We start from the raw sequence: 22,828 nt of genomic DNA, 5'->3' as shown, positions 1-22,828 counted from the left end.
GCAAAAGTTACCTGTCAGTTTCTTCCCTTACCTAGTAGTGAATGACACTTCCTTTAAGGGGCTGTTAAAGGGATTACTCAATGTGCAGCTGTACTTAATTGCTTATTTTGCTTCTCCAAGAAATACAATTTCCTAAGCATTATTTCTCTTAGGAGGGTAAAGTACAATCAAGTGTTCCAAAAAGAAGGGAGGTCGTGCAGCATCACTATGACCATCATAATCATGGTACAGCAGTTTGATAGGTCTACTGGTTTTGTGATATATTGAAGTAAACTGGAAATCCTCTCAATAATGTGCTTTATTAATGCTTTAGAAAGATTTCCGTTTCTGACATTGAAACTGGCTCAGTGTGCAGAATTGCTGAAATTTGAAGACAGTTAGGTATCTGACTGGCTTTTCTGTGTCTCCAGTTTAGTGGTGCAAAAAGAAATTGAGTGTTTATTCTACCTGCTGGTAAGTAATAGTAAGAAAAAAATGGGTCTTGCATAGTTTAAAGACTGTGAAATTAATTTTGTGGCTTCTCTTTTTGACACATTATCCCTCTCTCTGGAAAACAGTTGGTCTCTCAGATTTTCTGTCCTGAATTTCTGAAGGACATGTGCAACCTTGTCAGTTGGTGATGTATGACTTACAGTTTTCCACATCTGACTTTTTTGCATTTCTAACGTTTCATTTCCTTTCCAGATCTGCTAAATCTATTCCGAAGCCAAGGGTAGACAACCAGTACAAGGGAAGTGTTCGTCTTTAAATGGACATCTGCTCTTGCAGTATGGCCCAGATATCCAGTAGCAATGGATTTAAACAGCACTCATCACCACCTCTGGCAGCCTCAAGGTCAAAAGATGTGGACAAAGAGGAGGCATTGCAGATGGAAGCTGAGGCGTTAGCTAAGATGCAGAAAGAAAGAGGTGTAACTGGTAATAGACAAACTTTTCATTCCTTAAGCAGCACCAAACAAAAAGCACAGATTAGTAACAAACAGGACCATGATCTCATGGTGTTTCCAGAGTCTGATGCCAAGGGCATGGAAGATAAACTAAGTACCATAGACATAGAAAAGCTTACTCATGCTGAACTAGAAAAGCTGCTGCTGGATGACAGCTTTGAATCTAATAAAGTACCTGCATTACCAGTAAGTCCTATTTTGAGCCCATCTGTGTCTTCGCAATTTTATCTTGGGCCTGCAAGTCAGAGAAGACAGTGGATGCCTGGGATACCAGCACCTGTGACATGCACTTTACCTCCTATTTACCCCTCAGCTTCTTACATAAAACAGACTGGTGTATTTCATAATGGATTCCATCCAAGTATGTCCTCCTATCACTCAAGAGAACCTGTTTACCTTGGTCTTCCAAGACAGTCGCAATACATTTCATACCCATTGGCAGCTACCACACCTTTCCATCCACAGGGAAGCCTACCTATATATCCTCCAGTACTTACACCAGAAATGGCACAAGTATTTGACAAAATTGCGAGCACCTCAGAATTCTTGAAAAATGGCAAGTCAGGAACGGACCCAGAAATGACTGCTATAAATTCTGCAATTTCTAACCTACCAGCCTCGGAAAACTGTGGGGACGTGAGTAAATTTGACTGGTTAGATTTGGATCCCCTAAGTAAACCAAAAGTAGATAGTGTGGAGGCTTTAAATAAGGCCAAGAATGATGGAGAGAAGGCTTCAAGTATGACTGCTGAAGATCCATGGGATGCTGTGCTCTTAGAAGAAAAGCTGTTAGTTACTTGTCATCTGGAACGAAAAGTTAATGGTAAATCTTCCGGAGCAACAGTTACAAGGAGCCAGTCCTTAAATGTGCGAACAACTCAGCTTGCAAAGTTTCAGGGCCAAACATCACAGGTATGTAAATCAGCATTTTTAAATTCCAGTGTAGTTGTAAAGAATAATCATAGTATTTAAAGACACTTCAAGGTCTGGATTTGTTTGTTAAATATTACTTGGCTTGAGCAGTGTCCAAATAATACGGTGTTACTGGCATATGCATGTAGTGGTGATATTCAGAAAATTGTATGTTAGTACTGAATGACATCTCAAAATACCTCTGGCCTTGTGTAATCTTTCCACAGATGCTAAGGAAATTGCTATTTTTCAATACTCCACAAAAAGAAAGGGAAGTAATCTTTAGAACAATTAAATATTTAAATCATATTAATAAGCATTTAAAGCAATGAGCAGCTCATATGATACTACAAAATAGGTAGCAAGTTAGACACTGGAAGCTTTATCTCGAGCAGCTTTTATCTCAGATTTTGGAGAAAAAAAAATTTGCCTTACATTTGAGCCTGTCAGCTTTTATTAAGAAAACAACAACCCCCCCCCAACAGTTAGAATAGAAAGGTGGCATAGTCAAAACTTTTCTGCTCTCTCAGCATCATTTGCAGTATTTCACAGGACCACTATAATTCTCTTTTGTAGGTAGACAATTTTCCTTCTGTGTAGAAATGTAGAGAGATCATAGTCTAATATTTTGGTTATACTGTCCTGGAAGGTGGGATGCCTGTTGGGTCAGAAACCCCATACTTCTGTTCTGAAAGATGGAAAAACTATCTTTGTGGTTGGGCACAAAGGCAAAAGGGTACCTTCTCTGGGGCAGGACAAAAGGGTGATTTTGGCTCTGGGATCAGGATCACTTCCATCATTTGATAGAAAGAGTAAAAGACTAAAGAAGAAATCTTCAGTGGAAAAGTCACCATCCTGGCAATGGTGATAGTAGCAGAAAAAAAAACTATAGTTGTAGAAATTGGTTGGGGTGGGAGGGGTAAGTAAAAGATTTGTTTGCCTCTAAGACTTTGGGCTGTATATTTTGAATCTTACTTGTTGTCATCCTAGGTGTTTTTTACAGACTTAGAACATGCCATTTGAAAAACCCAACTATTGTTAGTCAAGGATGGTTTCTAAACAGCTACTTAATTCTTCCCCCCTCTCCTAAAATGGGTGATGTTTTTTCCTTCATTCTCAGAAAAAGGAACACTTACTAGACTTTGGCTTAAAGGGCTGCCTGAATTTCCATTGAAGTGAAATTTTTGGCCCCTCATTTGAAGGATTTCCTGTTTTTGCTGGGCTAGTTGACAGTATTCTGGCAAAAGTTTAATAGAGTGGAGATCGGTCCAAAGCCAACCCGTTACTTCTGCTTCTAAGGGATTGCATTTTTAACATACATGTATGAAGATCTTGAGTCTAACTTCATTTTATTTCTTTTCCACTTACTGTTGAGCTCTGGTGTATGAACTCAAGTTATTTCCTAGTATTTGGAAAGGCATGTAAATTTGGGCTTTACAGCAGTTTACTTCTTCAGTTTGTTGTGTTATGTAGTGATGTGTTTGTCAGTTTTCCAGTGCTGGTTACTTGGTCATTACATCCTGCTTGATACACCTCTATTGCATTTGCTTTATTCACAATGGCATCCCAACAGCACATATCAATTCTGTAGTCAGTTAAGAGATCTGATTTTCTTAAGCCATCACCTTTTCAAACAATTTCTTAGTTTATAGCAAATTCCTGCAGTGAATGCCTAATTGAACTTTCAAGACTTAGTTTCCACTTGTGTTCCTCGGCCTGTGGTTAACTAGTTTTGCCATAATATTCCTCTTCTAATCTAAAGTTAGCTGACAATACAAGACTCTTAAGTTATCAGCAAGGTTGTTTCTGCTGCTCATGCCGAGTTATTAAAGAAGATAATAAATAGATTTAAAGCAGTCTCTTAAATGGATATCCTTTCAACATAACCTGTGGGTTTGCTTTATCTTTTGCCCATCCTGTGCTACTACTTTGTTTTCTAGTTTAAATAATTTTCCACCTCGTATAAGAATCTGAGTTATGTAGCTTGTATTTTTTGCAGTTCTTTTGTATTTTATTCCCATTTACCTCTAGGTATGCATTTCCTTTAAAGAACATCCTCAAGTCTTGTATTGCAACTAGTCTCGATCATTTCTCCTTCCCTCCACCCCAGCCCCTTGAGTAACTCAAGTCTCACTGCCCTTTTAAAGAAAAATATTAGTAAAAGTTTCTAGTGATACAGTTTGATTCTATGTAATCCATTGACTCATAGATTGCTTTGCATTTTGCTTCAATATTTGTTGAAGTAACTATATATCCAGTATTCCCCTTTAAATACTTGAGTGTCACTCTGATTTCCGAAAGCAGAGGCAAAATCACAATTTTGTCCTATTTTAGGTGTTGTCTTCTCTACCTTTCCTCTCCACAGATGTGAAGTGTCTTGTGGCTTTATAAATTCATGGGATTTAACTTTTTTTGTAATTTATTGGTTTGTTTGGTGGATTATTTTTTTCTTTTGTTTTTTTTTTTGTTAGTTGGTTTTTTGGATTTTGGTCGGTTCTTGTTTTGGTTTTTAAGAGTAGTGGTATTTACAGACAATTTCTGTTTTTGCAGTCTGTGCTGATATGAACTACTTGTCTGATTTGGTCTGGAGCCCTTTCTTGCAAGTTATTTCCTGTCTGATAGCTTTTGCACCTCTCAGATTTGCTCATCTGGAAGTTAAAGAAATTCAGATTCTGATTGTTGCTCAATGTGACCCTGAGGTCAACTGTGGGTAACAAAATAAGCCTTTTTCTTTTCTTTCCTCATTACATTAGAATTTATTGTTTACCCTGGCTAAGCTTGCATCTGCACAGTTGCCTTGTAGGTCCCTAAACTTCTTTGAAATTAACAGCAGAATAACCTGAAAATTTTGCTGTAAATATTTCAAAAGTGTCACATAATGGTAAAAAGTTGCAATGATGCATCACTGGTGTGACTTGGTAATCCACTTATGTGGGGCTTTCATACTCTGGTTAGTGTTGCAAGGTGCTTTGGGTACTTACTTGTAGCATTACTCAGCTTAGTTAAAAAGGAGTTCCTAAGGAGACAAAACTTTGTGTAGTCATCTTCTTGATTTCAAATGATTGTGGTTGGTCTTGAGCACTCATCAGCAGTTGCACCTTCATCAAAGGTATTTACCTCTCACTTGATACATTAACTTTCCTTTTCCTTGTATGATTTTTTTTGTTATTGTGTAACTGCTGAAAGAATACATATGCTAGATTGCAGGGGTTTGTCAACAGGTCTCCTGCTGTTGCCTAGAAGCATTTTTATATGATGAAACTTGTCTGAGATATTATAATAGAAAAACCTTTTTAAATTCAAGGTATTATCCGTGCTTCTGAATCTTGGTTTGGTGGCTTGATGGCCTCCTGCTTTAATTGCTTCCATTGCATGGCTAATCCCCAGTTACATAGCATTTATCCTTTTAAACTCTCAGTGTTCATGAAACCAGTATTTTACCTGAAACAACTAGGTTTAAATGCAATTCAAATAGCAGTTATGGGTTGTGTATATGAACCTTACCAAGTTTAGGCTATACTATTTAAACAAGTTAATATGAGGGAAAAAAAGTGCTAAAAGGAAAAGACCTGACAGTCTCTAGCATGTTACAGATTTGACCTGCCTTTTCTGAGTGTAGTTGAACTACAGTTTGTGATATGCTCAGTTAAATCAGATGCTCAGCTAACTTTGTCAGCTAACGATAAGTAACCCACATACTAGTTAAGCAGTTAATCACTATTTCAAATAAGAATAAATTGTGATGATCTTCAGAACTATAGTCTGCTTTTCTTTTGCTTTTTTTTTGACTTCCTGGTTTCTATAAGCACAGTAAAAGCTGTGGATGTAAAATGTGACTGGTCAGAAGGCTTTATCCTCTGTGTGCAATGACCCTGGGTTGGACATGAGCAAACTCTTAATGATCAATTTATTCCAGGGAGTATCTGGCTGGAGTTTCATGAGTGCTTCAGGCTAGTGGTGGTTGTTAGACTACAGGCTGTTGAGTTACAATTCAGCGCCACTGGTTCTTCCAGTTGCTCTCTGCTTTTTGCTCACACTAGCATTTGTATGGCTGGATTGTGAATTACATCAGAAACTGATAAGGATTAAAGACTGTTGCAGTTTTTTGTTTGTGTTTAGTTATGTTTTTGTTGTCAGTTTGTTTGGTTTTATTTTGAAGTTTATTGGATTTTGTTGTTTGAAACTGCAGTTCTCTTTTAGCAATTATTTTTTAGATTGAATACTTCAAAGATTGTGGTTTATGTATTTGTGAGCTGGTGGGTGCACATGGCATAAAGGATTGAAACAGCAGTCATTTCATACCATGAGATTAGTTACGAGTTCTGAATGCTGTTTCCTTCCAGTGCACAACTTTTCTTTTCCTGCTTTGTAGGAAAAGGTAATCATGGGCAGAACTTGTGTAATGGTTCTTTCTGGAACTACACTGAAGGCTGAATCGTAGATGTGGAAGAAAAAAGCATTTGTCTTCCTCCTTTGGTTCAGCAAAATCTAACCAAATTCTAATGCAACAGGTCACTGCTGAGAGCTCAGGAACTGCTTGCAACTTCATCTTAACTGATAATGATGCTGTCAGATAAATTATCTTCTGTAAAGGAGTCCAGTGAACCTTGATGATTTCCAATTTTGTTGCTATGTGTGTTTTTCTCCACATAGAACTTGACATAAAACTAATAGTAAACCTCAGACTCATTAAAATCTTTCATCAACAGATGGCTTTGCTGGCTATAGGAATATGTTTGCAGCTATTTCAATACTGTATTATCTCTGAGTTGCAGAAAGACAATGGGACCACTGGCAAGCTGACAGAAAACACGCTTCTCCAAGAAATTGAAGGGCAGAATCAAGAGCTGTCAGCTTTTTCTCAAGCAGTGACAAAGTAAGAAATTTCTGAACACAAATCAGCTTTTGGAAGGAGAAAAAAAAAAGCTGAATAATTGTTTTTTTTAGTTAGGTTGACAGGGCCAGTCCTGCCTTTGTTGCTTGATGGGGTGGATTTCAGTATGTGTGGGTTTCCCTTTTTTTTTCCCTTATCCCAGGTTTTTCCTGGTTTTGTCTTGCTTGGTTTTTTGTTGTGCTGTTGTTTTTTGGTTTTTTGTTTGTTTTGGTTTGGTTTGGGTTTTTTTCTTGTTATTTTTGTTGCTGCTTCTGTTTGTATTTGAGCTGGTTTTGTTCCCCAGCCCCTCCCTTCCCCCTAAGAATGTAACAGAACTGTAAAGTTTTTTACTACCAAGGTTTTTGGATTATCATATTTCCTCTTTATTCTTTTGGTCCTTTGATTTTTTCCTGTTTTCCCCCTTGTTTTTATAATAACTTTTTATCCTCAAAGTATTTTTCTGTATCTACTATCTTTTTAATACAATTTGTTTGAAAGAATTTGGAGTTTTGTTGGGGTTTTTTTTGGGTTGTTTTTTTTTTTCCTTCGTTGATACACCTCACTAAATCCTGTCATGCAATGGCTTTCCAGCCCTTAAATGCTCTAATTTTAATTGCTTCCCTCACTAGAATTCTGTGACAAATAAAACCTTCAAACTTATTCCTGCTTTGATCAGGTGGTGAAGTTTCTTAAGGTCATACCAGAGAACATGAGACTTGATAACCCAGAATACTCCTCCTTTGTTTTTGTTTTTGTTTACTGCCACAATTGAATGATTCCTGGTATTTGGTTTTGCTTTGCTTGCTTCATTTAGAACACAAACTAGGAGCCTTGGCTTTTTGTCTCTCAAGATCAGAATCCAAGAAATAATGGGGGAAATGGGTATCTTTGAATCTGAAGGATAACAGCTCCTTCTAAAACCAGGAATGTTTATAAAAAGAAAAACAAATGTAAAACCAATGAGAATTCATATGAAACTTCCTGATGAACAACATTAGGGGAAATCTCTCATAAAAGAGGCTTGTTGCACCAGTTTCTAATTAAATCTATTTGTTGCCCTTTCTTTCGAGAGCTTGTGCTTAAAATGGAACTTCCATGACTTGAAATAACTATTTTCTGCATAGTATCTAAGTTCAGATTGAACTTCCAAAAACTGAGACATGTAAAAAGTTTTGTGGTCTCTTGCACATAAATGGAATTATTCTCTTTAAAAAATGTTTTCCAACAAATGCTATGGGTTAGCTTTTTAAAAACTGGTTTAGGGCTTAGCTTCTACAGAAGCTGCCTATGTTCTGTTAGCATTTACCTATTAATTATTTAAGCTCTATTCTAGGCTTGTATTTTTTTTCCTATGTAACTACTATGTGTATAATTACTGTGGGCAATGTTATATTGACAGTAGAAAAATTAAATGGTGTTTTACACATCCAGTTTAGGTAAAGAGCAAAAGGTAGTTTTTACTGTTCTGGTTTGTGGTTGTTACCATGTTATTTTGCTTTAGTCTTAGACTTATCCATTGCAGTGTTTCATAAACTCTCTGTACTTTCAGATTGAGGACCAAGTTTCCGTATGCTAATCGGCAAACAAATCCAGGCTTTGTGCTGAGTCCAGTCATGCTGCAAAGAAACATAAGTGGGGAGAGTGCCAGTATCAAGGTTTCTATAGAAATTGAAGAATTCCAGCAACCAGTAACTTTCACATGTGATGGTATGTTTCTGCTTTTCAAATTGGAGTTTGCTTGTGAGACTTAGAAAGGTGGGTTAAGTGTACACTCTGTCCTGGCCAGCAGCTTTCAGTTGTTCTAAGCCCTGGGTCTCAGGTGTATGGATTACTCGTGGGGAGCATGGAAAAGGTAACTGAAGAAGGAATCTATTCTGAGTCACTGCCTCCATCAGAAAATATTTAGAAGCTGACAAAGTAAAACCTTGTTTTGAAAAAGGAAAGACAAGCAAACCAGAAGCACCATGCTATCCACAGCTGGGAATGTTAAAATAATTTTTCATGAGTTTGACCTACTTTATGCTTATTGAGAGGATAACAACACCAGGACACAGATTCTTAACTTTAATTTGTTTTTTCAACATACTAACGTGTTCTTGCAGGCTATCTAAATTCAGACAAATTGCTGTTGGGAAATCAGAATCAACATGAAAATTATCTGTTACTTGATTTCAATACATGCTTATGAACACAAACACTCAAATAATGCTGTCACTGTGCCACAGCTAGAGAGCCCAGTTTTATGGGTAACCAAGAGTAATAGTCAGCTTGGGGTGAAACTTTTACTTTTGCCTTGTACCTAAATTTATATTTTCTGTGCAATCAAGACTGCACAGCATGTTTGCACGAAAGGCTGTAACTCTGGATGTTGTCCAATTCTGGCAGTTCATGGTGATAAAATAATTGATGATAAATTGCCTCAGGAGCAACTTATATTTTAGCTTCTCTAATGTGTAGTATCTCAGTCCTTGTGTGGGTTCCCATTCTCAGACTGTGACACCTGGTAGAGGATCTCTGCTGTGGTGGGGTTTTATTATTTGGTTCTCCTAACGGTGTAGATGTTTTAGACTTGCTGGTTCTCAAAAGACACAAGGTTGTTCTATTATTCATTGAAACTAGCTGCTGCATTTGAAAGCAAGTTCTCAGTGCATAAGTGCTTTCATTCCTTATTAATTTGCTAGACCTAACAGTTATTCTGCTGAGATTTTATACTCTTTTGTTAAGAAATTAGGTGGAATGTAAGTGTAGCCAGGGAAGGGTTTCTGCCCTTGATCTTTGGGTTTATACTTTCCTAATATTACAGGATTAATCCTTTCCTACAGAGGCTTTGGTAGCACACCTAAACTTTTCTGGCTTCAGCCACTTATTCCTAGAAGTTCCGTGACTATCTTGGGACATGTTTTGCATTTTAGCCCCACTTATCTTTTGTGCTTTCTGCTCTCTTGATTTATCTGATGCTGACACTAATCACAATTAAAACTACTTGCCTTCCATAGCCTGTGAAAGATGGGTATCTGTAATTCCTATGTGACTAGTAATAGATGTATTTAAAGTTACTCTCTTCCTTTAATTTTTTCTGTACTCGGTCAAGTTGTTGTCTACCTTACTGTACTAATGCTAGAACTATTTTAGTATAGCTTTTCAGTCCTGCAGAGAAGGAACTGAAGTCTGCCAGTGTTCTGACATCTCAATGTTTAGAAAGGGTCCAGGAGGAAAATGGATTAACATCAGAGTTTATCTTGGATATACCTATTTTTTTGTGTGTGTGTGTTTATTAGATTTCTCAGAGAAGTGCAAGCCTACCTGAATAATCAGAGTGTGTCAGTAAGAAATGAATGTCCTCCAGTAAGACGGAGGGCAGGGAAGAAGCATTGGTAGCATGATCTTTGTATTATTCCACTAGGTGTTGCAGGACTGGCAGACCTTTGCTGATGCAGACTGTAGCTGTAGTCTGTAAACTGTTGCTGCATCTTTTTTCTCTGACCACCACCATATTATCTGCTGAAGGTAGTACAGGAGCTTCACTCTAAATTAATAAGTTAAAAAGCCTTAATAATGAGTTGAAAAGTGTTTCTGAATTCATACCTCTTTTCATTGCTTGTTCTTGAATTCCACATACTTGTTCTTCATATGATATCAAAGACCTCTATGCTTGTAATAATTAGTCATCTGTTACTGAAACAAAGCACTTGTGTTATCCTGTGGAAAATACTGTTGTGGGATAGCCTCTCTATATCCACCGTAGTAGAAACATTTCATTCTGAAGATTTGTGAAAATTAGTAAGGTCCCTGGAGGAGGAAAAAAGCAAAACAGTCTGAAGGTACTGATTAAAAAAATGCTGTTATACAGTGTTTTTGTATGGAATGGTGAGGTATTTACTGACATGGTTTGTAATGATTTAGAAAGATCAGAAACTAGGTAGGGAGGGATAGAGAGCATTTTGTATTTAAAGTATTTATGGTGTTAAATTTATCTGTATTTTTCATCAGTGACAGCTGGTGGCTGTGGGAGAATTGATTTTTTGGTTTTGACCAGGATTATTTCTTTCACTCTGTAGCTGCTGGATGGAAGAACTGTTTTTAAAACAGCAGTTGGAGCTTGAAAGTACTGGTAGAATTGCTTTTTGCAAAGGCTTGGTGATGCTGTCTGATATCTGATCTGTACAATCTGGAAACTGGCCTTGACAAATGGAAAGAAAAAAGGACTTTCAGTAGGATTTGTGTCTGATTCGGCTAATGGTCACTTCCTCCAAAGCAGAGCAAATAGAAAAGTTCTATCTCCAATTCTTGAGATACTGATTTTTGTACACTAAGTAGCAAAGGCTGTCCTTATCTAAAAACTCCTGGAAAACAGGCAGCAGACTGCTTTTGTACTTCTGGTCAAGTGACTACTCTTTTTCTGCGAGGAAAAAACCCCAAAAAATCCAAAACTGAAGACCTCAGACTATTAAATTTAGGAGATTATAAAAGCGTAAGAGTCTTCGCTATGAGTATAAAAATAAATTTCATTAAATAACTACAATTTGTGAGTGAATGATTGTTAGTATTACTTGATTTATATTTAACTTTTAGATGTAATTTCTTTAAACAGTGAGTTCCCCTGTTGAGCTTATAATAATGCAGGCGCTTTGCTGGGTGCATGATGATTTGAATGAAGTGGATATTGGCAGCTATATCCTGAAAGTCTGTGGCCAAGAAGAAGTTTTACAGAAGTAAGCGAACTCTTCTTCATTAATACTTAACTTCATGCCTTTTCATGGCACAGTTACTGGAAAGTATGTCTTTAATGATTAAATGTGTGAAAGCAGAAATCTTAAGAACATGGGATAATCGCACTTTGCACAAAGATCAAAAATCTCTAGAGTTGCTCTGGGATGCAGCAAAGGGAGTTCTCATCACCTTCCTAGAAATCTGTTCTAATCTGCCATCTGTTGTATTGAGCACAAGCCTTTTCAGATGCAGATTTCTAGAGCATTTCTGTAGATGGATATTGTAGTTTTCAGCTGCTCTTCAAATTCTAGCAACCATGAAAAGAAATCTACTGATGACTTCTGATTCCTAATAATTGTGTTACTTGTTTTTTTGTTTTGTTTTGTTGGTTTTGGTGGGGTATTTGCTTGGTTTTTGTTTGGTTTGGTTTTGTTTGTTTGGTTTTTGTGTTCTTCTTTTTCCTCCTTCTCCTCCTCCCTCCTTCTCCAAAGCTAATGATTTACAAATCTGCATTAGGTTTTTGTGTTAGCCACAGCAGTTAAAAGCTTTAGCCAAAGTACAGGTATCTGTAATAGTATACTCAAAGTTCTGCAGAAGTAAAAATCAGATCAAGTAGTATGGTGTGGAGGTTAATTCAGCATTTCCTTATTTTGAGCCAACAGGTTGCCTCAAATATTCCATGTGAGGTTTGGTTTTTTTGGGGCAAACACTGCGTACTTTTGACGTAACTTACAGCTTTCTTTTGTTTAACAGTAAGCACTGCATAGGAAGTCATGAATATATTCAGAACTGTCGCAAGTGGGATATAGAAATCAAACTTCAGCTCTTGACCCATAGTGTAATATGCAGCGACCTTGCACGAACAGTAAGTACCTCCTAAGCTGCAGCAGCAGCACTAGTCTTCAGGAGATTGAGAGCTCTTATCAGAGTTGATGGATCTGAGTCGTAACCTTTTTGTGTTTACAAATTAGTATATCTGCTAGGTTTTGGGAATTGTATCCTCTTACACTAAGAGAAGTTGAAATACATAATAAATTTTCACAATGCAAATTATATAAATACAGATGATATTAGGAAGCACTATAGCTGGAAAACATGCAACCATTTGGAGTAAACTTGAGGTCTGAAAAGACAAGCAACAAATTTTGAGTTAAATAAAAGTTGAGAACAGTTTTTGCATTTAATTAGGTATGTATCAAACCATAGACAAAGGGAGAAATATTTGATTTCTGCATAGTTAAGCACTTGTTTACTGTATCTTCCCTCTTCCCCCTGTCCCAATATATACATACGTCATAGGCTGTTAATTAGTTATTTCTTTTTCACTTTAAAGACATTACAGTCTGTCTTCTCCTTTTATTCCATGGATATTAATAATGAAACTTATAGAACAGTATTAGAAATTGTAGGTAATAAATCCAGTTCTCATGTGTCTAATGTTTTATTGCAGGATGATGATGACAGAACACCCATACATCTAACCAAACACCTCCACAAAGTAGAAAAGCCTTTTAGAGAGCCTGTTATAAGGTAATATTATGTGGTTGTTTTAGTAATCAAGTCCACTGCTTAATTTCTGACCAAAGTTATGTTATTCTCTTTTATTTTTTTTTTTTAATCAATAACTACTATTTTTTGTAGGTCTTCTATTGAAGAGCTTTTTGATGTGTATCACAAGCAAGTTAACATAGCTCTTAAAAATGAGGTAAGGTCATTGCAAGTTATTGCTGAACCAAAAGTAATGTGAGAAAGTTTATTAATGAGATAGTTGGGAAAAAAACTTGCAGGTATTCTTGGGGAAACAGAGATCTGAACAAGCTGTCAAATGTAAGTTTGTAATCATGGTTTTTTAGATTGCTTTCCTCTTCCTAGCTTTTCTTGGAAACTAATTATTACCTAATCATCAGGATTAGAAATGTATCTTCCAAGCCCTAACATTTTTCCTTAAAAATCTCAAAAGAGATGAATTTGTGCAAATAGGGAAAATGTGTGAATTCTGACTGTGTCAGTTGTCAACCATAAATGCTATATTGGTAGCAGATACAAATGGACACAGGTGAGCATTAGTTGGTGGGTAGAATTGGAGTAACTGAAGCGTGTTTGGAGAATACAACTAAGTTTTACACAAACTGTGATAATTTTTTATTTTGCTCTATTGGATTAATTTAAAATATGCTGTCAAAATCATTGCTGTTTCAGTGTATGATAGGTAGCTTAAAACGTTGTGCATGTGGAGTAATTTGGAGTAATTTCCCAAATGCAAAGGCAAGCTGAAGATCCTTACCTCTAAAAGGAGAAGCTTAGTTTAACTTGGAGACGTAAATTTTCAAACATTCGCTATGTTCCTTAAGCTGTTTCTATAAGAACAGTCTTGAAATTAATGACTTAATTACAATACTTTTCATTCCTGATATTTGCCTCTCAAAGGAATGCAGGCCTGAACAAACTGATGTCCACTATTTACATATTCCCTTGATGTTATTTAATTACGTTGATGGTGATTCACCCTATTCTCAAGGGTAATTTTGAATACAGTCTTTTTGTAGAAGAGTGGGATGTTACTACTCCTTAATATGGTGGTGGTTTTGTTGCTTTGCTCTTGCAGCTGCTTCAGCTTGCTTGTTTAACTGTGATTTCATAGGCTGAGGTGAGGAATGCAAAACATCTCAATTCAGGCTTATATGTTCTACTCTTTCTACAGTCTTTAAGGATGGGAGATGTAACTTGTAGGTGATGATAGGTTCAAATATCATCAGTTACTGCATTTTAAATTTCACTTACTAAAGTGAATTACTATACATATTCAGTAGCTGAAGCTTGCTAATCAGTGAAATGGGATAAAGTAATCCATAAATAACTTGTACATAGCCTTTGAATTTTATTCAGGTTAATTTGAGAATCTGTGAGGAAAACAGCAGTGGAAATTTTGCTTTTCATATGTCAAAACAGCTGTTATGTTTAACATGTTAGCTTGGAAAGTATGGCTTAAATATTTACAGTATCTTCTGACTTACATGGTTATTTTCTTACCAGGACAAGGTTAATTGTTGCCACGTAACTCCCAGTCCAAAAACTTTATGGTTCAAATGGCTTCTTTGTTATCCGTTTGTAGGAAGGTCATGAGAATATGTCTGGGGGGACGGGGATGGTGTAGGCCGCGAATCAGTTTAGATTTTGAGGGCGTGTTACACTAATCTCTTCTAAGTGACTATAAGTAATTGTGAAAGAAACGTATACATAAGGTCTTTAAAAAGTAAACAGTTATTTTGAAGCATCTGTTTCATTTTCTACGTGTTCTTTGAAGTTGGATTAGGACTTCGCTTATACTAAAGCACAAACAAAAAAGATTCCTGTGAAGTGTGCAACCCCCCTTCCTTTCCTTCCTCAAGATTTTGCATTTGCATTTACATTTCGGCATTTGCATTTACATTTACATTTTGCAATTGCTGCATATGGAAGAACCATTTAAATAATATGTAAGGCAAAAGTTGCAACAGCCTTGTTCCCAAAGTATATTAAAGTGAAATAAAAAAGATGAAGTTCCATTATGGAAGCTATACTATATAAACCTATATGCTTGTTTTGAGAGGGTTGAAATTCAAGTGCTGCTTCTTTAGCATTCCTTCCTCACTCTAATTGAATATCCTTTATTTAATCTACACTTATAGTGCCATGAGAGAATTTGAGCTTAATATCTCATTCAATAATACTTGTCTGCCAACAGCTTAATAGCAAAACAGTTGGAAACCTCAGTGTTTCCCAGGATCCTGTACTATAATCCATACTAATAAGTTTTGGCACTGATAACTGTGCTATAGGGAAGCTCTCAATACTGAAGTTTTTGTTTAATTCTTTCACCACAGTTTAATGTAATTGAGATATGCATCTCATAATGAAATTTTCTTGGCAATGCATTCTATTAAAAAATATAAAAATTAAAACAATACTGGGTTTCATGATCGTGATCAGATGAATCTCTTTCTTACTAGAACCAGCATAAAGCAGTAGATCATGTAATTAAGACTGTCAGAAAAATCTGTTCTACGTTGGATTGTGTAGAGACTCCTGCAATAACGGAATCAGTAAAGAAGCTAAGAAGGGCTGTTAATCTTCCAAGGATTAAAAATGCTGAGGTAAACTTTGACACTATAAATTGTATTCTGAGGTATGCTTCTTAACACTGATAAACACTACTTCACAATCTTTCGTAGCTGAAAATGCCAGCAACAGTCCAGGGTTATGTTTTGGTTTGTTGTTTTTTGCTTTTTATTTTACCTGATATCTTCCATTTTATTTTAACATCTGTTTGCTGTTAATGCATTAACTGCTTGCTTACGGAATCCTGTCCTGTTCAAAATAGTGACTGTTCTTAAAACTATTTTAAAATACTTATTCTGTAACTGCAGATTGTATTGCAGCAGATGCTACTAAATCTGCCTGAGGGAAACTGGCAGCTAGCTCATGCCCACTAAAATCAATGCAGTTATGCTTAAAGGACGAATTCACATAATGCACTTCCTGTGTCGTATTTATGTGAATAGCAACAGCATCTTAAAACTCTTAACAGTTTATGCTCCTGCATTCCTGAGTATAGGGACCAAAATCAAATCTCTCAAATAGCACAGTTTTGATGATGAAACTGCCTTGAGCAGAATTGGTCTCAAGGCACGATGTCAAAACAGTCATTAGTGGAGAAGTATGCAAATAAGAAGTAGCCTTGTAATGCTGTTTCAGTTGTCCTGCTGCCTTATTAGAGTGGTGGTTCATGTGCTGTTCTGTTCACTTTGGGCTTCATCAGTTCTGTGATACATTTGTAATACTGAACAGAAGTCTCTCAAAATGCACAGACCAGATACAGTTGTTGCAAGAACTAAAATTCTTGCAGGGAAGTTCAGAAGTTGTATGAAGGAAACTTGGTGAAATAATGTGTTAAGTATTTCTTCAATGTTTGTTTTTTTGATAGAAGAAAGCTGTCAAAATAATAATAATGTAAAAATAAATCCCAAAAATAATGCTATCTTAGTAGAATCTGAAAAAGGTGGTACTTTATCAGTAAAACCCTAAAGTTCTCCTGTGACAAACAGTGGCTTAAACAGTAATGTTTATGAAGGCATGTAGAGGTTGCATTCAGAAATGAAACTACTATAAAGATTGGAGCCAGTTGCACCTAAGCCTTATATTGTTTGCTTTTCTTAGTAATTGTTTTATGGTTGGAAGAAGTGGTTGAAAAGTAAAAGAAAGCAATAAATTGCCAAGTCAAAAATCAAACTTAGAGTGCTGTTCCAACAGTTTTGTATCCTGTCATCCAGAAGTACTTGGACCATTTGACAAGTATGGTGAAAAGATATGGCAACCTTTCTGAAAGGGAAAAATAATGTGATTTCCCCCCCCCCCCCAAGTTTATGCATGTTTTTTATAAGAATGTGAAGTTTTGATAATTAAAACTGAAAGTTGGCAAAATTTTCAATTAATAGATCAAAAGTGTAAGGAGAATTTTATTTCTTCAGTGGCAATTCTGGCAAGCTGCTTAGACTTTCTGTGAATTATTAGGAATTTCACTGGGTTTGTTTTTAAATCACAAACTTAGTTTTCATTAAAAGTTTTAGTTTTATCAGAAGCTGAATTTGGCCTGAAACCCTTCCTAGAAGGGAGTAAATTCTTGTGATTTGTTTGTCACCTGTTGGCTTTGACAGTGTCCTTGTTGAGAACTGACATTGCTGTAACACTGTATCATGTTTAGACTTCAGTTCTAGCAGACCAAGAAGCAAACACAGCAGATAGGACAAAGTAACAGTACTTACTGTTCAGTTTTGTCGGTTGTTTAACATTTTTCTATTCCGTAAACTTATAGTAAATCTGCCTACAGAAGATACATTAACAAAGGCCACAAACAGAACATCTGTTCAGACTTAAATAACCAGGTAGTAGAGCTAACAGCTTCTGTATTTGTCTGTAACAGTCTTGGCCATGTTTTGTCTCTACTCAGGGTATTCTGAACAATATTCCAATGTACTGTGTCTTTTAAAAGTTGGTAAAGAATACCAAAGTAGTTGTGACTTGAAAAAAACATGAGTTTTTGAACTTGGTGAATAATTGCGACATGATGTGGAAATTGTGGTGCTGTCAGTTAACTCTTGAGGAGCTTTGAGTAAAAGGATGTTGCATAAACCCAAATATGGGTCTAATTCAGATATTTTGTGATTTCTGTGTATCATATATAAGACAAATGGAAATTTCATATGGGTTTATTGGTATTGACATTTGCTTTAACTTCACTGTGCAGGTGTCCTTAAAGTGTGGTTGTGACACCAGCAAGAGCTCATCCAGTGAGTAAAGTTTTTCAATTTTATTTAAAAACCACTTTCAGGTGGCTATTCAGGAATATATGCATTAAAGTTATATTATAATTTAGGTTCACTGCAGCCTGAAAACCCTCTGAAAGTGAGTATAAACCAGTTAACAAGAGCAGTTGAAGCCCTTCTGCAACTCCACACGAATTCATGTAGCAGTTCTGCAGCAGCTTCTCCAAAACTTGGTAAGAGTACCAAGGAGGCATGGACTGCCACAGAACACCTCCAGTTCACAATATTTGCTGCTCATGGAATTTCTTCTGGTTGGGTATCAAAGTGAGTAATTTATTAATTGTAAAATTCATCCTTTTACAGATTATTTTTTGTTTAATTTACTTTCTTTTCCTTGTCCAGTTACGAAAAATACTACTTGATTTGTTCTCTGACCCATAATGGAAAAGATCTGTTTAAACCTGTTCAGTCCAAGAAGGTTGGCACATACAAGAACTTCTTCTACTTGATTAAATGGGATGAACTGTAAGTAACTTCAGCACATTAAGACTCACTAAAATATTTCAGTTTAGCTAGTACCTAGTCATTCAAGCAACTCTTGCTTCGGATTCCATTTGAAGTGTTAAAAGTGTGTGACACATAGTGCCCAAAATCAGAAATAATATCCCAACTTATATTTCACTATTCATTTTAAAAGTGGGGAATGGAAATGTTGGACAAGTGCCCTCTGCTAGTGTGTTGTAGTATGCACTTATAGGGAGTTGGGAAGGCCATAATATAACTTGTAATGGGAACAGTTTGTGCTGCTTAAAGAAAGATGAATAGAACTTGCTTACAAGCAGTGCTCAAATTATGTGAATGGGGGAGGAGAAGGAACTCACTTTTACTAATCATATTTAATCACTTTTTATTCTGAATAAATGGTAAGAACTTTGTATCTGAATTTAAAAAACTAATTTAGGATTATTTCTAGAAAGAGAGCAGATGCGTAAGTTCTTGAGAGTATCTGTAGCATATGGGAATGTCTGGTTTGAGCTCCTGAACTTCTTTCTTATTATGGGGCAGGAGAAGAGGGTAGAAAGGTAGAAGGAAAGGCATGCAGGGAAAAAATAGGGAGAGGATGGCAGGTGATATCTGATAACTGAGAGAGGAAAACATCCTTTTTTTTCATATCTGTGCACAGCTTACTCTTTATTGCTTAATAGTTATCAGGCAGCCTGTCATAAGTGGAGCAGCAGATGAGCTCCACATTGCCCTATATCTATTTTCCTGCCTGTTTTTGAAGGTCAGAGACAGACCTGGAGGAATACCCTTAAAGTTTATAGTACAAATGATTTCAGACCAGGAAAGAGTTTCAGGTTCTAGAATACCTGACTTCAGAGAGTACTCCAACTACTGATTTTTTTTTTTTTAAATTTTTTTTTCAGATTATGCAAGAATTAATTTTCAGATCTTTTGCTGGAAAATACCACTGTACTACAATGAAAAATGGGTTAGATTGCAGTTATTGTAAGCAGGTTCTAAGCAGTGTTTTATAGTGTAACTGGCTTAGTACTACATTGTGATAACTTTTAAAATGGTATTTTGATGTGTTACAGAAGATTCAAACTTACAGAGCATTTTAAGCAATAGAAGCAGTGTAAACAAAGATCTGAGTTTAAATTGCTAATTGAGGTGTACACTCCTCAACTGCTTTCTTTATGGGTGCTGGTTTTGTACCATTTGAATTTAGCTTTCAGGAGTTCTAAGTAGATTCTTTAATTTGGATGGGAAACTGTCAGCTGACAGTGGCTAACATGGAACTCTGTGTCCTCCTAGTGAGTAGAGTGGGAAGACTGGTTATGCTGGACAGTGCAGTTCTGTGTAAGGAATGTAATTTAATAGACAAAGATTAAAAGGAGTTGCTCAAAATCTGGCTACAGAAGTGTAATTTAGCAGGTTTTTCAGACTGTTGATGTGGGAGATAAAGTGGAGCAGAATATGACTGCATGGAAATTTAACACTTGTTTTTCAATGTTAATGAACTTTTTGAAAGCAAGACACATGAAAGGATTATACATATGAGCCTGTAACTTACTGTCTTTTTCCTCTGACTTATTTTTCATACTTTTATTTTACAGAATAATTTTCCCCATCCAAATTTCACAGTTGCCTTTGGAATCAGTCCTATGTCTGACTTTGTTTGGAATCCTAAATCAAAGTAGTGGGAGTTCTCCTGACGCAAATAAGCAGAGAAGGGGTCCAGAAATTTTGGGTCAGGTTTCTTTGCCTCTTTTTGATTTTAGGCGGTAAGTATCCAAAACATGGGTAAGATTAATATGATTTACTCTATATAAAGCTTACTGCACTCCAAAAATGAGAGAAACTGCTTATCTGACACTGAATGTAGTAGACTATGATAAAAGTAAGACTCATTAAACTATATTGCTATGGAAATAGTACCTTCAATTAAATAGGGTACAAAACACAATCCTGTGTTGTAGTTTTTCCATCTGACTGGCTGGAAAAAACTTACCTGCTGACAAAAGCTGATTATTGTTTGGATGAAAGCAATATTATTTGCAGGAAATATTCATAGTAATGTGAGCCAAAAGAGGTCATGTTAGTACTAACTGTAAGTATGCAGCAGTTAAGTACAACTCAAGTTACCCTTTGAGGAATCCACTGACATTCAGGTGTTGCCCTGTAAGTTATATTAAGTTAAATGTATCTGCAGGTGTCACTGCCTACTGAATTGACAGCCTGCTTTCAATTGAAAGAGTGTGGTCTTGGTAGGTGGCATTTCATGAGTTCTAATACCTAATATTGGCTAGAGGCACTTCAGTCAGTATTCACATATTTCAGCAGATAAAGTATGACCTGCCAGTTCTCAGCCAGTTCATGAGCCGTGGTGATAGAGAATGCAACTTTGAATTACAGAATCAACTAGATTGGAAAAGATCTTTAAGATCATCAAATCCAGCCGTTACCCCAGGACTGCCAAGTTCACCACTAAGCCATGTCACTAAAGGCCTCATCCGCATGGCATTTCAACACTTCCCAGGACAGTGATTCCACCACTTATCTGGGAGTCTTGTGCCACTTGCAAAAGAAAGTGTTTGCAGCAAACTTTGGGTTTAGCAGGAATAGTGCCTAGTGCTGTACCAAACAGACCAGAACCCTGACAGCAGGTAACCAGTGTGTTATGCTTCTGTCATGTCACTGGAAAAGAAGCACCTTTGCCTTAAAACTGTCATAAGATAGGAAAATAAGCTCTTACCATCACTCAGTCCCGATTGTAGAGCAAAATATAGTAATGACTCAAATGTTTAGAAATAAAAAGACTTTTAAGATCTGCAGTATTTCTAAATAATGTTATTCTTTATAGAATATGCCTCTTTAGAGGCATTTTTACCCTGGCTGCAAATTATTCAGTGCTGTATGTTTCCTAAGTTTACATATGCAGGACCCAAACTGGAGAATTTTTGATGTTCATTTTATTTTTTTTTCCTTTAATCCTTTTTAAAGAAATCTGAAGTCTGATAATAGGGTGGTAATATGTAAACCAGCGAGAGAAGCAAAATACTGTTTTAAAGTTTATATATATTTTAAAATATAGGTGAATTTTCATAGATAGAAAAAATAAGCCACTTCTTCCATCAGCTTGGTTTGAGTAATAGAGATCTCAGAATGTTCTGAAATTACCCCTTTTGATTCACAGCAGGATTTATTTAAAAAGTAAAGGAATAATTAATGACTGTTTTAAAGCGTATTTCAAGTTTGAACAGGCCTTTCTTTGAGTACAGCTGCTGGATCCTACTATACCTTTTTCACTAAGAGTTAAAAGCCTCCTGTAACTTTACGTGTTTCTGGATTTGTTCAAGTTGCCTTGTCCTTTAAACTTTCATTACAAAGAGTATTCCAAAATGCTTATCAATTTGGTAGTTATTCAATGAAACATGAAGAAATAGACTTGAACCACGGATGTCAGAATTAGGCATGATTTTTGCAGAAGTGATCACACCATTGCAAAATAGCTTGAAGATTTATGCAAGTTTCTACTTACATGTGCTTCTCACTTCTAGGTCTTACTGGAAGCTTAAATTATCTAACTGTCAGCCAAGGTTGCCGAAAGACAACCAAGTCTTTCCTGGACAGTTATTTCTGTGTATTGCTTATGTCTGTTCTGTGGGGTTCGTGTCCACTGGTTCTAGATAGAGCTTCATTTGTTCCACTTCCTATTTTGTATGGTGCTGATTCCAACAGCTTGAGCACTTAGGATTTCCTGCATTCAAAGGATGCCCTACAGCTGCTTCAGTCTCCACTAAAACTTGAATTTCTTTTCCTAAATTATGCTTATTTCAGGCTTCTGTTCAAAAGTGTTTCAGTCTCGTATCTATCATAGAATCATAGAATAGTTAGGATTGGAAAGGACCTCAAGATCATCTAGTTCCAACCCCCCTGCCATGGGCAGGGACACCTCACACTAAACCATATCACCCAAGGCTTCATCCAACCTGGTCTTGAACACCACCAGGGATGGAGCATTCACTACCTCCCTGGGCAACCCATTCCAGTACCTCACCACCCTCACAGTAAAGAATTTCTTCCTTATATCCAATCTAAACCTCTGCTGTTTAAGTTTCAACCCGTTACCCCTTGTCCTGTAACTACAGTCCCTAATGAATAGTCCCTCCCCAGCATCCCTGTAGGCCCCCTTCAGATACTGAAAGGCTGCTATGAGGTCTCCACGCAGCCTTCTCTTCTGCAGGCTGAACAGCCCCAACTTTCTCAGCCTGTCTTCATATGGGAGGTGCTCCAGTCCCCTGATCATCCTCGTGACCCTCCTCTGGACTTGTTCCAACAGTTCCATGTCCTTTTTATGATGAGGACACCAGGACTGCACACAATACTCCAAGTGAGGTCTCACGAGAGCAGAGCAGAGGGGCAGGATCACCTCCTTTGACCTGCTGGTCACGCTCCTTTTGATGCAGCCCAGGATACAGTTGGCTTTCTGGGTTGCAAGTGAATACTGAAGCTGGCTCATGTTCATTTTCTCATCAACCAACACCCCCAAGTCCTTCTCTGCAGGGCTGCTCTGAATCT

The 22,828-nt window shown here is 36.8% G+C and overlaps 1 protein-coding gene across 2 annotated transcripts in view; it reads left to right on the top strand.

Moving 5' to 3' along the window:
• Positions 1–22,828, top strand: part of PIK3C2A (phosphatidylinositol-4-phosphate 3-kinase catalytic subunit type 2 alpha) — a 53,783-nt gene that overhangs the window by 10,956 nt on the left and 19,999 nt on the right. For both annotated transcript variants that reach the window (XR_004081145.2, XM_005153273.3), the window contains exons 2-13: positions 685–1,858; positions 6,634–6,734; positions 8,281–8,438; positions 11,323–11,443; positions 12,195–12,306; positions 12,892–12,971; positions 13,083–13,146; positions 15,431–15,574; positions 17,725–17,767; positions 17,854–18,067; positions 18,146–18,268; positions 19,864–20,031. Coding sequence is in view for 1 of the 2 variants with exons in the window: in XM_005153273.3 (XP_005153330.1) it covers positions 749–1,858; positions 6,634–6,734; positions 8,281–8,438; positions 11,323–11,443; positions 12,195–12,306; positions 12,892–12,971; positions 13,083–13,146; positions 15,431–15,574; positions 17,725–17,767; positions 17,854–18,067; positions 18,146–18,268; positions 19,864–20,031 (2,438 nt within the window). In the remaining variant the exon portion in view is untranslated. The remainder of the gene's footprint in view (positions 1–684; positions 1,859–6,633; positions 6,735–8,280; positions 8,439–11,322; positions 11,444–12,194; positions 12,307–12,891; positions 12,972–13,082; positions 13,147–15,430; positions 15,575–17,724; positions 17,768–17,853; positions 18,068–18,145; positions 18,269–19,863; positions 20,032–22,828) is intronic.

The sequence above is a fragment of the Melopsittacus undulatus genome, chromosome 4, assembly GCF_012275295.1.
Source record: "Melopsittacus undulatus isolate bMelUnd1 chromosome 4, bMelUnd1.mat.Z, whole genome shotgun sequence".
NCBI lineage: Eukaryota > Metazoa > Chordata > Aves > Psittaciformes > Psittaculidae > Melopsittacus > Melopsittacus undulatus.
This window is presented reverse-complemented; position numbering and strand designations above follow the sequence as displayed.